The 15,341-nt window shown below is 55.0% G+C and overlaps 1 protein-coding gene and 1 non-coding gene across 10 annotated transcripts in view; one reads left to right on the top strand and one right to left on the bottom strand.

Annotated features, from left to right (window-relative positions):
- Positions 1-15,341, bottom strand: part of DNM2 (dynamin 2) — a 93,162-nt gene that overhangs the window by 42,234 nt on the left and 35,587 nt on the right. For all 9 annotated transcript variants that reach the window (XM_033401094.2, XM_012535844.3, XM_033401093.2 and 6 more), the window contains exons 3-5: positions 4,277-4,426; positions 2,686-2,889; positions 131-229 (exon numbers count right to left, since the gene is read on the bottom strand). In XM_033401094.2, coding sequence (XP_033256985.1) covers positions 131-229; positions 2,686-2,889; positions 4,277-4,426 — 453 coding nt within the window. The remainder of the gene's footprint in view (positions 1-130; positions 230-2,685; positions 2,890-4,276; positions 4,427-15,341) is intronic.
- TRNAG-UCC (transfer RNA glycine (anticodon UCC)) lies at positions 9,580-9,652 on the top strand. Its single transcript has one exon. It is a non-coding gene; the product is annotated as a tRNA-Gly (tRNA).

Genomic DNA, 15,341 nt, shown 5'->3' with positions numbered 1-15,341 from the left:
GTTTCAGTAAAGATAACAAAAACAAATCATTTTCCAAAAGCAAAGGTGCACCAGCTCTCCTGCTGCTCGAGCCCACCCATCTTGCCTGCCCTCCCCTGCCCTGTAGCTCCCAGGCCCTCCCGGGCCGCACCTCTTCTCAAGGGGAGCAGCTTGTTCTCCAGGATGTCCCTGGCATCAGTGCCTTCGTCCATTAGGTCGAGCTTGGTGATGACGCCGATGGTCCGCAGGCCTGAAAAGAGCACAGAGGTCAGAGGGCACCATGAGGAAGGAGCACGGGCTGGCGACCCCGGGCCACCTGGGGCCCAGCTGGATCCCCCCACTTCCAGGCCATGTGACCTGGGACAAAGCATAACATCACCTGCCTGGACCCTAGTTTCCCTCATGTCAAATGAAGGCAGTAACACACCAATCTCAGGGGGTCGTCCATGAGGATAAACCTGGCATGTGGCCAATGTTCAATCAATAAATGCTGGCTACCGTCATCACTGGTACGACCAGCGACGGTGTCTTGCTGCAGCATCAGGGGGCAACCTCATCGAACTTGGACCCCAGGTCAGAATCTCCATGCTGTGCTCTCTGAGTGGCATGCAACGTAACACACTAACCCGTGACAATTCTTTCTAGGGTTACCTCTCATCTGAATGGCCAAAATTCCACACTGGAAACCACCCCATGGAATTCCTCTTCGTCCCAAGTTGCCCAGAATCGAGGGAACCCTGCAGATCGATCAACTGCCCATGCTGGTGCCTGAGGGCCCCTCTGTTCTAGCCATGCATGTGGTATGTGTGTGTGTGTGTGTGTGCGCGCGCGCGCGCGCGCGCGCGCGCGTGTGTGTGTGCAAGCACCCACAAAGCTTGGGGAGGGTAGAGGCAGCCCAAGGTAGAGAGATATGACTGGGGAGGGGGTCTGGGGGCATCTACTTTATTAGAAATGTCCAATCTCACTGAAGCACTGTTCCTAAAAGCTCAGAAACAACCCAAATGTTCAAGAACAAAACAAAGACAGCAGTGGGCTGCATGGTGGATGGCTATGGACCTATGTCCCTGTGGTAATAGGCAAACACACACCACTACAGAAAAATAAGGAAAGACCATCCCATTTCTAAAAATGTAACTTTACGTGGAAGAACAAACTCTGAAAGAATATTTGCCAAGTGTGGCCACCAGTATCTGCAGGGGGAGAGGAGCCGTCACATGTTAGGTCCTACATTTTACAATGGTGACATTTTGGGGATAATTATCAGGAATACTTTCAAAGTTAGAAAGCCACTTTTTTCTGGAAGAATGCCAGCATCAAGTTCACTTAACTGTTTTCAAGCACACATCCTCACTGCCTGATCTAGCCTCTGCAGTCACGGTCACACACTATTTCCTGGGACTGGACTAGGGGGACAGGAAGGCTTGAGCGGGGCGCTGTGGGCAGGGGTGGCCCCACCCAGGAAAGCACACCTGGATGACCCTGGGGAAGAGCTGCCAGAGCCCTGAGCTTTGAGGAGCTCACAGTCCCGGCGGGAAAGGAGCCCCCTTCGCCGACTGTCCCCCAGGCCTACAAACTAGGGAGCGTGAGCCACAGAGCCTGTCTCCCCCAACTCCACACTGGTCCCCAACTCCTTCCAAAACACTGTGGGATCCAGGCAGTCAGCGGACAATTTGGAGAATGTATTTCGGTATGTGTCGTACTCTGCTAACCCCCCGCCGCTCTCAGAGCACACCCAGCTCCCCACCGCAGTCCACGGGGCCTGCTCGACTGGCCCTGGCCCCTCTCGGCCCTCGCTCCCGTGCCCTCCCTTTAGCTCACTCTGCTCTGGCCACACCGGCCCCCCTGCTGTGTCCTGGGCACCCCCGCTCTTTAGCACCCACTGTCCATTTTCCTGGGTTTTGCCTCTTTTTCTCATTCTGATCTTGCCCAGAACCTCACATCTTCAGAGGCCCGTGACTGCACCCCCTTCCACCCCAGTCTCTCTCAGTGGGTTCTATTTCCATCCAGTGCTTACGACTACCGGAAGTTATTCTACTTGCTTATTTCCAGTGGGGGATTCTGTCGCTCCCACTGGAATATCAGCTCGCTGGTGGCAGGGGGGCCCTCTCAACTTTGTCCCGTGCCGGGTTCCCAAGGCCGAAACAGAGCCTGGCATGTAGCCGGGGCTTAACTGACATTTACTGAACGAAGGCCCTGGGCCAGAGATGCCCCAGTCTCCACCACTCTCTCCTGCCCCAACTGGCTTCATTAACTCGTCATCCTTTCATCTTCTCTGCCAGACCCCCCGAACAGTGATGGAGAGACCTCCAGTCCTCTTGACAGCTCTACAAGTTAGGACCGCTGTTGCCATTTCGACAGGAGGGACCAAACCTCGGGGAGGAAGAGGAACTTCTAGAGGTGGGATTTGGACTCGCATCTGTGTCCAAGGAGGGCTGCCCTCTTCCCACCCGCCTGGACTAGCTTTCTGCACAGGCGAAGCAGGGACCAGCTTTCCAAGGAGCAATGCCAACTGCCACACACTGGCCTCCCAAGGGATGCCCCCCGGAACTGCTGGCCCTCACGGGAAATTCTGTGTCCCAGGCCTTTTCCTGGGGAGGCTGTGCGCCAAAGAGAATGCCACTGACGTGGAATCGAGGATGTGGGGCAGGTCGTGATGCTCCAAGGCGCCGGGAAGAGGGAGCTACTGCCGTGGGGCTCGGGGGGTACCTTGGGGGTCGACCTCCTTGGCCAGCTTGAGGGCATCCGAGTTGGCCAGGTCCATGTTGGCGGGCGTCACGGCGAGGATGAGGCTGCTCTCCCGGCTGATGAACTGCAGGATCATGTCCTTGATCTGGTACTCAATGTCTGGGGGCTGGTCCCCCACAGGCACCTTGGTGATGCCCGGGAGGTCGATAAGGGTCAGGTTCAACACTGGGAGGGAAAGCAGAGGGAGAGGCTGTCAGAGCCAGGGCAAGGGAGGCACGCACAGCCCTGCAGGGACCTGGCCCACTTCTCCAAGTGCTGGGGGTCAGGCCTCAGGATTTCTCCTGCGCTCCAACTGGATCCCACCTTTTGACCCGATAACTCCCTCCTAGGAATCCCATCTTACAGACACCCTCCTGTACTCTATTTCAGTGAGACAGCTTTGTTTCTTTAATGAAGTGACTACTTTTTTTTACTGAAATATAGTTGAAATACAATATTATATAAGTTGCAGGTATACAATATAGTGATTCACAATTTTTTAAGGTTATACTCCATTTACAGTTATTATCAGCGATACAGTTTTAAATCTGGACATTTGCATTTGCAGACTGGAATTACTCTCAATGGCTGAATAAATTTCAGCCCATCGATTCAGCCAATACCAAGGAACTATTAAAAACAAAAAGATGATACTCTGGTAAGAAACACACTCTTGAGATGCACTCATACAAAAAAGACGCATCAACGACTTTTATACCATGCTACGATTTGAGTAAAAGTTGTGAAACACACATACACAGTATATACACACATGTTCATAACTGCCCACATAGGCATTATGTATCATTTCGAGAACATGAAATATATTTGTAATTTGGGGGGGCAAGGTAGGTTTTCACTGGATATACCCTTTTATAACTTGAATATCAGCCATGTACAGGCATCATTTGTTCAAAAATAAATAAACTGGGAATTCCCTGGCGGTCCAGTGGTTAGAACTCTGCGCTTTCACTGCCGAGGGCGTGGGTTCAATCCCTGGTTGGGGAAGTAATATCCTGCAAGCCACATGGCGCGGCCAATAAATAAATAAATAAATAAATAGACGCATCACAAAGAACCCATACTGAGGTGTTAGGAGTCAGCTGCAATATTCACCAAATACCATTTAAGTCAGCAATCCATGCCTCTGGGTCAGAGGTTATACATGGCTACAGGCTGCTTGCTTTGTTTAAATGATGCAGTTTTAAAATCAGGACGTTATGCAGAAAAATCTGGCTCTCTGGCTCCTCTTGAAGAACCAGAAGACCTGGCTGCCTTGGGCTGGCATCACTGTGTGGCCACCATTCACCTGGGAGCTGAGCCGTGGCTGCCCCTTTAAAAGGAGCATACGAGCTGCAATTCACCCCAGACTCCACCATTCCTGACAGTCTCCCTGGCATGCTGTTTTTCTTAGAGCTGAGATCAGACGTGGGAAGATACGGATCCAGAGGGCTGTGTTGTGTGTGAAGAGAAATGGGAGGGGCCGTATTCTTGAGAGTGAGGCCGACCCGACCCGTGACCCGTGGAGTCAGCCTTCCGCTGCCCCCGTATGTGAGGGGTCCCTGTTGCCTACCGTGTGGTGAGTAGACCCGCAGGTTGATGGGCACTGGGGAGATGCCTTTGTTGGTCCCCGTGACCCTGTCGGTCTCGGCTTCAATCTCCTGCCGGACTTCATCAAAGTCTGTAAACTTTTTGGACTTGCAGTGCAAAAACTCGGCATATTCTGAAGAGGGAAGAAAGATGCTCAAATGAGAAAGAGAAGCGGTCTCGCTGTGCGCGGGGGAACAGAGGGCCTTCTGGGACAGGTGCTTTGTCAAGCAGAGCAGGTGAAGAATCAGTTACAGGCCTTCCAGGAATCTGGGGAGCAACAGATTAATTCTCTTGACAAGTATTTGAGGGGGGCCCTCCTATAGACCATGCCCCCCTTCTAGACCTCAGGGATTCCACAAGGTACAAAACTGGCAAAAATCCTGACTCTGTGGAACGGACATTTTCATGAAACATTTTGCAAAACAACACGTCATGACATATTATGAGTATAAAAAAAATCAAAACCAAAACAAAGGGCTTTCCCTGGTGCTGCAGTGGTTAAGAGTCCGCCTGCCGATGCAGGGGACACGGGTTCGTGCCCCGGTCCGGGAAGATCCCACATGCCGCGGAGTGGCTGGGCCCGTGAGCCATGGCCGCTGAGTCTGCGCGTCCGGAGCCTGCGCTCCACAACAGCAGTGAGGCCATGCTGTGGCCAACAGCAGAGGCCACAGCAGTGAGGCCCGCGTACAGCAAAAACAAAACAAAACAAAACAAAAAAAACCCCACAAAAAACAAAAGACAACAACCAACAGGTGGATGTGACCAGCACTTATTCTTTTTTCTGATGAACAGGATACGAAGGATAAGCATGCATCACCCAGAGTGCAGTGATGTACGTTTGACGAAGCTTCTGCTTCGGTTTTATATTACATGAGATGGTCCTGGGTCGTGATGCAGAATCTCAGTCAAAAGGGCCGCAAGCCGCTGCCCTGGTGGGGTCCTGAGCCGCCAGCTCCCTCTAGCCAGGTGAGATCCCCGGTGCATGTCCCTGGGACTCACTGTCCTCCTTCCCCAAGGCACCCGCACAGGATGGGGAACAGGCAGCACCACTGGCCTCACCAAAGCCCATCTCGCTGCCCCTCCTCCCCTCCTGGCTGTTCATGGGGCCCCCCAACCTAGACGTGAACCCCTCAAGAGAAAAGCTTTCTGGCTTCTTCAGGCCTTCTGAGCCCGGGGTGTCTGAAAGCCGTTACTGACACTGAGATGAAGGGAAATAAAAGTGACTAACGACAGTGCTGGTCCTATCATCAAGGCAGAGAAATCCAAAGCACAATGTGGATAAAGCAGGAAGAAAAAATGTTCATCGCAGGACACAGGTGCTGAGTCTACAGGCATTCGCTGTACAATTCCTGACTTTTCCATGCGTTTGAATTTTCACAGTATATGTTGGGGATGGGGGACCTTCTAGGCCCAGAGAGCATGGCTCCTGCAAGTGATGCTAAAAAGAGGGAAGTAAGTCTCACTGGCAAACAGCCTAAAGAACTGGTCCATGGCAGAGATGCAAAGATGTTGCAAACAGCGTTGTAGCGCTGTTTCTCACAGTAAAAGACTAGAAATTGCCTCAATGTCCACCAGGAGGAGACCTGGCTACATAAATCACAGCACAGTGTTACCATCAGCTGCAGCAGAAGAAAGGAGGGAGAAAGACCCCTGCGACAGAGAAAGGCCAGGCAGGTGAGGAATCTCTACCCAGACGTGGAACACAGCAGACAGAAATGAATGCAAAGAGGTTCGCCATCCCATCACCATAACCAAACAAACTATGGCCAACAGTCAGGCTTTGCTTGCTCTGGCCAGGCCCTGCATGTGGTCCCATTTGTTCCTCACAAGTGAGCACCTTAGCAGGTAGGCACCTCCATAATGCCCATATCACAGACAGGGAAACTGAGGCCAGAGAGGTGACACAAACTGGCTCAAGCTCAGTGGCGGAGCTGGGATTTGGAGTTCAGATAATCTGTCTCCAGATGGCGGCTCTCGAGTCACATGGCCTCTGTGAGGCCACAGACAGGCTCTTCACCTCTCTAACCTCTGCTGCGGGGGCCAGGGGGACTCCGTGCTCAGATCACTGAGGATCTTACCCAATGTGGGCGCTGGCCACTCGGGAGCAGGGCAATGAAGACGCTGGCTGGAGGGTACAGGACCAACCACCCCAACCCTTTCAGCTGACCCAGTTCCCAAGGACGGTCGTGCTCCAGCCCTCCACAGGGACAAGAGGAAATACTCCGCTGCTCTTCCTGCAGCAGCCACCGAAAATGGAACAGTCCTCCAACCCACACAGAAAACCTCAGCTCTCTTCCGGCTCAAGGCCCTGGGCTCAGCACTTGCAAGGTACCATCCCCCTTCCTAGAGTGCAGGGGAATGGAGGATGATGGGAAAGGGGCTGCGGACCAGGACACAGGCCCTGTCCCTTGCAAACCTCTGCCCTGCCAGGCCGGCCTGCCTGTTGCCTCTTCCAGGGAGCCTTCCCTGACTCCATGCCACCTGGAACCCCATTGTGCATTTTGGACCTCCTCCCCTGGCAGAGCCAGGTCACCCTGGATTGTGTTTATGGGACCAGGACCTGCCAGCTGTAGCCTCCCAGAGCCTAGTGTGTGTGGCAGCCTTCCCTTCTGCCAGACCCTTTGTGCCTTTGTGTGACTGAAAGATGTGCAGGAGATGGTGCTGGAGAGCCACAACTTCTTCCCCAGAGGGTCAGTGGACAGCAGAAACCATACCCTCTGTGCCTAACAGGAAGGTCAAGGATTCCGCCAGGCCCATCCCTCACAACCCTTCTTTACTGGGCTCCTCGTCACTTTGGAACCATGGGCTAGATTCCAGGCTCATACCAACTAAGAAAGGTTCTGCCAACCCTCCTTCCTCTCCGCCCATAAGCACTGACCCTCTTAAAGCCAGACCTCAGCCTCTGCTCCTTGAAACCCTCCATAGCTCCCACCTCACCCCAATAAAAGCCAGTCTTGGGACTTCCCTGGCGGTCCAGGGGTGAAGATTCCGTGCTTCCAATGCAAGGGGTGCAGGTTCGATCCCCGGTCTGGGAACTAAGATCCCACAAGCCACACGGTGCGGCCCCCCGCCCCCCAAAAAAGAGCTGAAGTCTTCACCACATGTCGCAGGGCGCTACAAAATTTCCTTCCCCCCAGCTTCTGACCCCAACTCCCTCCCCTCCAGCTACAGTGGCTTGCCTGGTTTCTCACACTCCAAGCCCTCCACTCCTGCCTCAGGGCCTTTGCACTGACTCTTCTCTCTACCTACAGATACCCTTACGGGTCCCTCCCTCTCCCCCTCTAGGTTTCTGCTTGAATGTCACCTCTCCTTCTCCATGAGGCCTGCTCTGACCCCAAAGGGAGATGACAAACCTCCTCACTCTCTTTCCCCCTTCCCTTCCTTAGGATCGTCCAAGTACCTGCCACCTTCTAATATGGTTTACCTTGTCCACCTTCTAATATGGTTTACCTTGTCAGCCTATGTATCTTCTCTGATCCCCAGGAGAAGGTCCACCCCACGGGGCAGGGATTTGAATCTGTGTTGTTCTGTGTCCCCGGGGCACAGTACTCTGAGCACACAGTAGGTGCGCTGTAATTACGTTTACAACTAAAATGACTGCCGGAAAGGTAGTATGGTCCCTGCTCCAGCTTCCGTGAGGTGGCCCAGCACCACCACGGCCACCAAGCTGGATATACGGGAGACTAGACAGGAACAGGGTCTGATGGGACCACCTGCTATCTCCCCCTCCCTCCCTCCTTCCCAATGCACTTCTTGACAGCACAGGTCCAGCCCAGAGCCAGGGTCCTGGTCTGACGAGGAAGATGGACTCGGCACAAGCATGTCACAGCTGGTGCCAGAGGTGCTCAGAAGAGAGACTCAACGTACCAGGAACTAGGAGGCGTCTCCTGGAGGGGCGGCCTGCCCGACTCAGCCCCGGCCTACCTCACGGCCGCGTGATCTTTCTGAAGTGGACACCTTTCCCCATGCCCTGAGGATGCTCTGGACACAGGGGAGTCTACAGGAGATGGAGAGAAGGTGGGGGGGATGCCCACTGGCCAGGCTCCCCCTCTGTGCCTCAGTTTCCCCGTGAGGAAAATTAAAATATGACATGGGCTTCCCTGGTGGCGCAGTGGTTGAGAGTCCGCCTGCCGATGCAGGAGACGCGGGTTCGTGCCCCGGTCCGGGAAGATCCTGCATGCCGCGGAGCAGCTGCGCCCGTGAGCCATGGCCACTGAGCCTGCACGTCCGGAGCCTGTGCTCCGCAACGGGAGAGGCCACAGCAGTGAGAGGCCCACGTACCACCAAAAAAAGAAAAGAAAAAAAAAAAGACAAATAGGCAGAGTGTTTAGCCTGGGTTTCCACAGCCCTGTAAGTGCTTGGATGGGGGAGGTGATTTTTTTTAACGATGTACGGTCTCGAAGAATAATTCAGGGGCCTTGAGGCTGAGCTACTGGCCTGCAATGCCTGGAGAGCGCCCTCTCAACTCATCCCCAGCAGCCCAGGTCGAGCCACCACCAGCTCTGCCTGCCCTGGTCCCCGGGCCCCGCTGCAGCGTTGGTCCATCCCCAGAGCAGCTGCAGCGTTTTCAAACCTTCCTTTCCTTGTGCTCAGATAACAAAGCCAGTCCCTCAGGTCCCTGGGCCCTGCCACAGCATTTCGACGGCCACACAGGCACCCCACCGGAGCCCGGCAGCAGGCTTCCCTGGAAGGAGGGCCAGCCACATGTGATCAGTCCCCGGAGGCTCCACGGGACCAGCCCAGGGCACAGCAGGAGTCAAGGATAAAGCGGGCCCTCGGCGAGCAGCTGAGCTGCCAACTCCGAAGAGCCAGCCACCCTTAGCCACTGCAGGGCATCCCACCCGCGTCCCATGGGGTCAGTGAACGCACTTGCAGTTTTTTTCTAAAAGGAGGTTCTGCCCTCCGCCCAGGACTTGTTCCCTGCCTCCTTCAGGTCCTGGCTCTAAACAACGCTGCTTGGGGAGGCCCACCCAGACCAGCCGGCCCTTCACGGCACTCCTCACACTGACTCACCATGTGCTTGTGTGTCCCCTGCTAAAGTCAGAGCTGCAAGAAGGGACTGCGAGGGACTTGGTTTTGGTCTTTGTACTCCACGGTGCCTGGTGCATAGTAACTGCTTAATAAAACTTAATTACTAGGTGGCCTGTTACAAAGCATTAGGTGCCGAAGCGTAGGAGGACTTCCCCCACCCCATGACTCCCATGTGGGTCCCCATTGTGTTCAGTAGCCAACACCCCGCCTCGGGCATCTCCCAGGCATGCCCTTCAAGAAGGTGCCCTCAGGACTTCCCTGGTGGTCCAGTGGTTAGGACTCTGCGCTTCCACTGCAGGGGGCCCGGGTTCAAGCCCTGGTCGGGGAACTAAGATCCCATAAGCCGAGTGGCGCGGCCCAAAAAAAAAAAAGAAAAAAGAAAAAGGATCAAGGATATAGAAAGAAGAAAAAGATAGGAGAGATGTGTATTAAGAAGAAAACATTTACTGGATATCTTTAAGAATACGGGGGCTTCCCTGGTGGCGCAGTGGTTAAGAATCCACCTGCCAATGCAGGGGACACGGGTTTGAGCCCCGGTCCGGGAAGATCCCACGGGCCGCAGAGCAACTAAGCCCGTGCGCCACAACTACTGAGCCTGCGCTCTAGAGACCACAAGCCACAACTACTGAGCCCGTGTGCCACAACTACTGAAGCCCACACGCCTAGAGCCCGTGCTCCGAAACAAAAGAAGCCACTGCAACGAGAAGCATGTGCCCACAATGAAGAGGAGCCCCTGCTCGCCGCAACTAGAGAAAGCCCGTGTGCAGCAACGAAGACCCAATGCAGCCAAAAATAAATAAAACCAATAAATTTATAAGGAAAAAAAAGAATACAGAATGCTAAAACTTGATAAAGCATTAAAAAAACGAATTTTTTAAAAAAACAGCCCCTCGGGCCTGGAGAACACAAGTCAGGCACCACAGCACGACTTGGGGAGGTGACAGGAAGATGAGAGGGAGGTGGGAGCGCCTCAGTTTCCCCTCAGTGAAACAGGACAACACAGAGCCCAGGGTTAGCGATGTGATAAAGCAATCAAACAGTGCCAGGCCCAGAGACAGCATGCAGATAGCTCAGCTGCCGGGCTTAGGGCAACTTCCGATGCTCCCTGGGGTTTCGGTGCTTCAGGGGGGTGTGTGACGGTTCTGTCCTGACCTTTGGGAGCACGTCCCATCCCTTCTCCATTCTCAACCCAACGAAGAGCAGAACAACCAGGCCGACCCCGGGCAGCAGAGATGGGGGTCTGCCTTCCTCAACCTGTCAACAAGCATGCTGGTCTGGCCGACACAGCCCAGGAGGAACAACCTGGGGCTCAGAGACACCTGGGCGACCCTGCGCACCACACAACCGAAGGGATCCAGACTTGAGGAACTCTTCAGAGCTTTCAGCTGAGCAGGAAGGGGGCAAAGCCCGTGGCATCTCCGAGTCTGTGTGGTCCTCACCCCCCCACCCCCACCCCCAGATTTGAGACAAGTCGTGAACACCTCCCATCCTAGGACACATTCTGGCCACTGGGAAGGTATGACATTACGATTTATAATAAGAAATATGTATTTGGTCTTCCCTCCACTTCTGACACAGAGCTTCTAAAATCCTTGGAATGTTCTAGTGATAAGAGTGATATTCATAATAAGCCCCTCTCAGTCATACCTAAGTTTATGTTAATGAGGTGACGTGGAATGCACCTAAGGATGGGGGCTGGTTATCAGGGAAACCAGCCAGCTGTGATTAGAAGGTTGGAAACTTCAGTCCCACCCCTTGACCTCCGGGGAGGAAACAGAGGCTGAAGGTTGAATCAAGCACTAATGGGAATGATTTAATCAACCATTCCCTACATCCTCCAGAAAGCCCCAAAAGGATGACGTTCAGAGAGCTTCCAGGTTGGTGAGCAGGTGCAGGGACCGAGGGAGTGGCGAGCTCGGACAGGGCGCAGAAGCTCCTTGTCCCTTCCGCATACCTTGCCTCATGCATCTCTTCCATCTGGCTCTTCCTGAGTTATACATATCTTTTTATAATAAACCGGGAATCTGGGGAGTAAAATGTTTCTCTGAGTTCTGTGGACCACTCTGGAAAATCGATTGAACCCAAGGAGGGGCTCACAGGAACCTCTGATCTAGAGTCGGGCGGTCAGAAGCACAGGTGACAGCTTGGACCTGGGATCGGCATCTGAAGCAGGTGTGGGGGTACAGTGTGGTGAGACTGACCCCTTGACCTGTGGGATGTGATGTGCCTCCAGGTAGGGAGTGTCAGAACTGAGTTAAACTGGAGCACACCGGACCAGTGTCCACTGACAACTGGAGAACTGGCTGTTGGTGTGGGAAAAAACACACACTGGAGAAGGTGACAGTGCCAGGCTGCCATCCTGACCAGCTCCCACCTGACCCTCACCAGCTCCCAGCTTGGTTTCCTTATGCAGACACAAGGCCACACCCCGACCATGGCAGGGTCTATAGGCTTTATAGAAAGGGCCCTGCCAGGGCCAGGCTGGCCAGGGAAAGGTGCTGCACACACAGTCGTGGATACTCTCCCACGGGAGAGAAGGAGCCCAGCAGCAGCCCTTAAGAGCATGGCTAGCCACCTGTCCCATGATGACGGAGCACCTACTGGGTGCCAGGCCCCATGCTGGGCACAGAGAAGAGCGATGGACAAAGCAGGTCAGCGGCCCTGCTCTGGTGGCACTGATGTTGAGGCACGGGGAGAGAGAGAAAGACCATCAAGAAAATACGAGGGGGGCTTCCCTGGTGGCGCAGTGGTAAGAGTCTGCCTGCCAATGCACAGGACACAGCTTCAAGCCCTGGTCCGGGAAGATCCCACATGCTGCGGAGCAACTAAGCCCGTGTGGTACAACTACTGAAGCCTGCGTGCCCTAGAGCCCACGTGCCGCAACTACTGAGCCCGCGTGCCTAGAGCCCGTGCTCAGCAGCAAGAGAAGTCACCGCAATGAGAAGCCCGCGCACCGCAATAAAGAGTAGCCCCCGCTCATCGCAAGTAGAGAAAGCCCACGCGCACCAACAAGGACCCAACGCAGCCAAGAATAAATAAATAAATAGATAGATAGATAATTAATGAATTAATTAATTTAAAAAAGAAAGAAAGAAAGAAAATACAAGGGGCTCCCCTGGTGGTCCAGTGGTTAAGTGTCCGCACTCCCAGTGCAGGGGGCCCGGGTTCAATCCCTGGTCAGGGAACTAGATCCTGCATGCTGCAAGTAAAGATCCCGCATGCTGCAACTAAAGGAACCCGCATGTGGCAACAAAGATCCTGCATGAGGCAACGAAGATCCCGTGTGCCACAACTAAGACCCGGCACAAATAAATAAATATGTATTAAGGGAATAAAAAAAGGATATACGAGAACAGGACGGTGCCTCATAACGCACGCTGTAGAAGGACTAAGGCAGCAGTGACTGGGGTGGGGCTCACCCAGGGGAGGAGGAGGATGAGGCAGGGTGGTCCAGGTGGGACGCACAGTGAGGGTGAAGGTCCAGAGGTGGGAACAATCGAGCTGGTCCTGAGGATGAAGAGGAAGATTGTGGCACCAGGAGGAGGTGAGGTCCCAGAGGCCAGCAAGGCCCCGTGGGAGCCACGAAGGCTCAAGGAGGCTGAGAGCCAAGCCCTGACATCCCCTCTCTGGCTCCTGTGAGCACCGGCCAAGGTCAAGGCTGGGAGGGGAGGCTCGTGCACATTCCACACAAGAACAGTCCCCAGCACCCAGGGTTTACGAGGTCCAGGGGTGGTTCCCAAGGAGGAGCAGGTTCCCCCGTGAGCCACCAAACTTCCTGGTGGCTGTGGTCTAACGTAAGTTTTAAACTAAGCCAATTAAAAGTAATGGCTCACTGAGACCAACCTGGACGAGGAGAAGCAGGGCGCCACTGGGCGCTGCCGAAGTCAGAGAATTAGGAACTTATGGTACCAGGGACTCCAGACCCTACAGGAGGCGACAGCCACACCACAGACTCATGGGGTGCCAGGGCCACGAGGGAGTCACCACTACCACCCCATTCTATAGACGAGGAGGCCGAGGCACAGAGAGGGAAGTTACTTGCCCGAGGTCGCGGATAGGAAGGGGTGGCAGCCTGGCTCTGGAGTCCTGATCCTGAGAACCACCTGAACAAAACTTTAATCTCTAGGAGCAATGCAGCCCCGTGTAGCCCCTAGAAAGCTCTAAAGCCCCAGCCATCACCAAGTCCCACACTGCGCTCAGCTTCCTTCCTCTTATCAGTGTCACCCTCAGCCCTGGTGCCTTGGTGACTGTCACCTGGGCTCCCCACCTCGAGATCACTGTAGACTCTGCCCTCGCCACCACAGCACGGCCCTGGGCCAGGCCCCAACACCTCTCACCTGGCTCCAGGCCAACCTCTCCCTGGCCTCCCCACCTGCACTCCTGCGCCTGTCCATCCCTCCTCCACAAGGCAGCCAATGGGCTAAGCCGGTCTCTACACACCCTGAATGCCACTCGGGTTCCCAACGCCTGAACCCCTTATCACACCTGCCAGGATGTGCCACCTGCCTCCCAGGCCCTCCCCAGCCTCACCTCACAGCTTCACAACACAGCTGTTGCCCTGCCTAGAATGTTCTCCCCGGGCCCCTGGCCCAAAGTAGATCCAGTGTCTGGTATACTCTCCCACAATCCCCTGTGCTCTCCCCTCTCAGCTGGACCACAGCAACCCCGCATGTGCTGCACCCAACAGGCTGAGCTTAGGAAGGGCCGGGACCCTCGGAGTGCTCACGCTGCCTCCCTGGCATCTGGCCAAGGCCCAGCTCACATCTGCTTGGGACATCAAGAGACTAGGAAGGGACTTCCCTGGAGCGCAGTGGTTAAAAATCCATCTGCCGATGCAGGGGACATGGGTTTGATCCCTGGTCCGGGAAGATCCCACATGCTGCAGAGCAACTAAGCCCGTGCGCCACAGCTACTGAGCCTGCGCCCTAGAGTCTGTGTGCCGCAACTACTGAGCCCGCATGCCACAACTACTGAAGCCCGCGCACCTAGAGCCTGTGCTCCACAAGAGAAGCCACCGCAATGAGAAGCCCGCGTACCGCAAGAAAGTAGCGCCCGCTCGCCGCAACTAGGAAAAGCCCGCACGCAGCATCGAAGACCCAACGCAGCCAAAAAAAAAAAAAAAAGAGAGAGAGAGAGACTGGGAATGCCATGGTCGGTGGCGGGAGACTGTGCAAGCTGGGACACAGCAAGGAACACTCCCACGTGGGACACCCTGGACCCCTCTCCCCCACCCCACACCCCCAGGCCCAGCCCAACAGGATCCAACTATATGTCTCCATCTCCACGGATGCCACCCCGTCCCTACTTCCTGGGTCCCCCTGCCCCAGAGCTGGTCCCTGTGGTCTCTTCTCCACCAGTGGCCACAGGATCTGATCAAACCACACCTCGGCCTAAGGCCACACTCCCCCAGAATGAGTTTAAGCCTTGGCTTTCAAGATGGCCCTCCCATGTGCCCTCAGGCAAGTGGCTTGGAAGCTTCAGTTCCCTCCTCTGTAAAGTGGGGTGGCAGGAATGGAGATTTCAGCATCATCCGGGGCAGGCGTTGGGCAGATGTGCTCCCATAGGGCTGTCACTTGTCATGTGCTTCTCTTCTCTCCCCCAGCAGAAGGAATTTCAGTTCCTCCAGCAGGCCACGCTGGGCCTCGCTGCCTCACGGTCTTCACGCGTACCACTCTCTGCTAGGAGGGAGAGTTTCCCCTCCCCCAACACACCCCAAAGCACCTGTCAGCCTCGGCTCAAACATCACTTCCTCCGAGAAGCCCTGTGATGCTCCCAACCGATGGACTGCGTCACCCCACCACCACCACACATATTCGCATCTGGTGAGGGCCACGTCTATGTGTCTCCCTCCTGCTCTCAACCCAAGTCTCCCCCTACACTGTCCCTCAGCACCAAAGAAGTACCAAGAGGCAAGGTGACAGATGGTGGCAGCACCCCTGGTCCTGCTCACCACTGCGCCCCAGCCCTGCGCTAGCTTGCGGCATGCAGCAAGTGCTCACTGGATTATTGCTGGGTGA

Source organism: Orcinus orca, chromosome 3 (genome assembly GCF_937001465.1).
Source record: "Orcinus orca chromosome 3, mOrcOrc1.1, whole genome shotgun sequence".
Taxonomy (NCBI): domain Eukaryota; kingdom Metazoa; phylum Chordata; class Mammalia; order Artiodactyla; family Delphinidae; genus Orcinus; species Orcinus orca.
The sequence above is the reverse complement of the archived record's forward strand: the minus strand, read 5'-3'. Positions and strand labels throughout refer to the sequence as shown.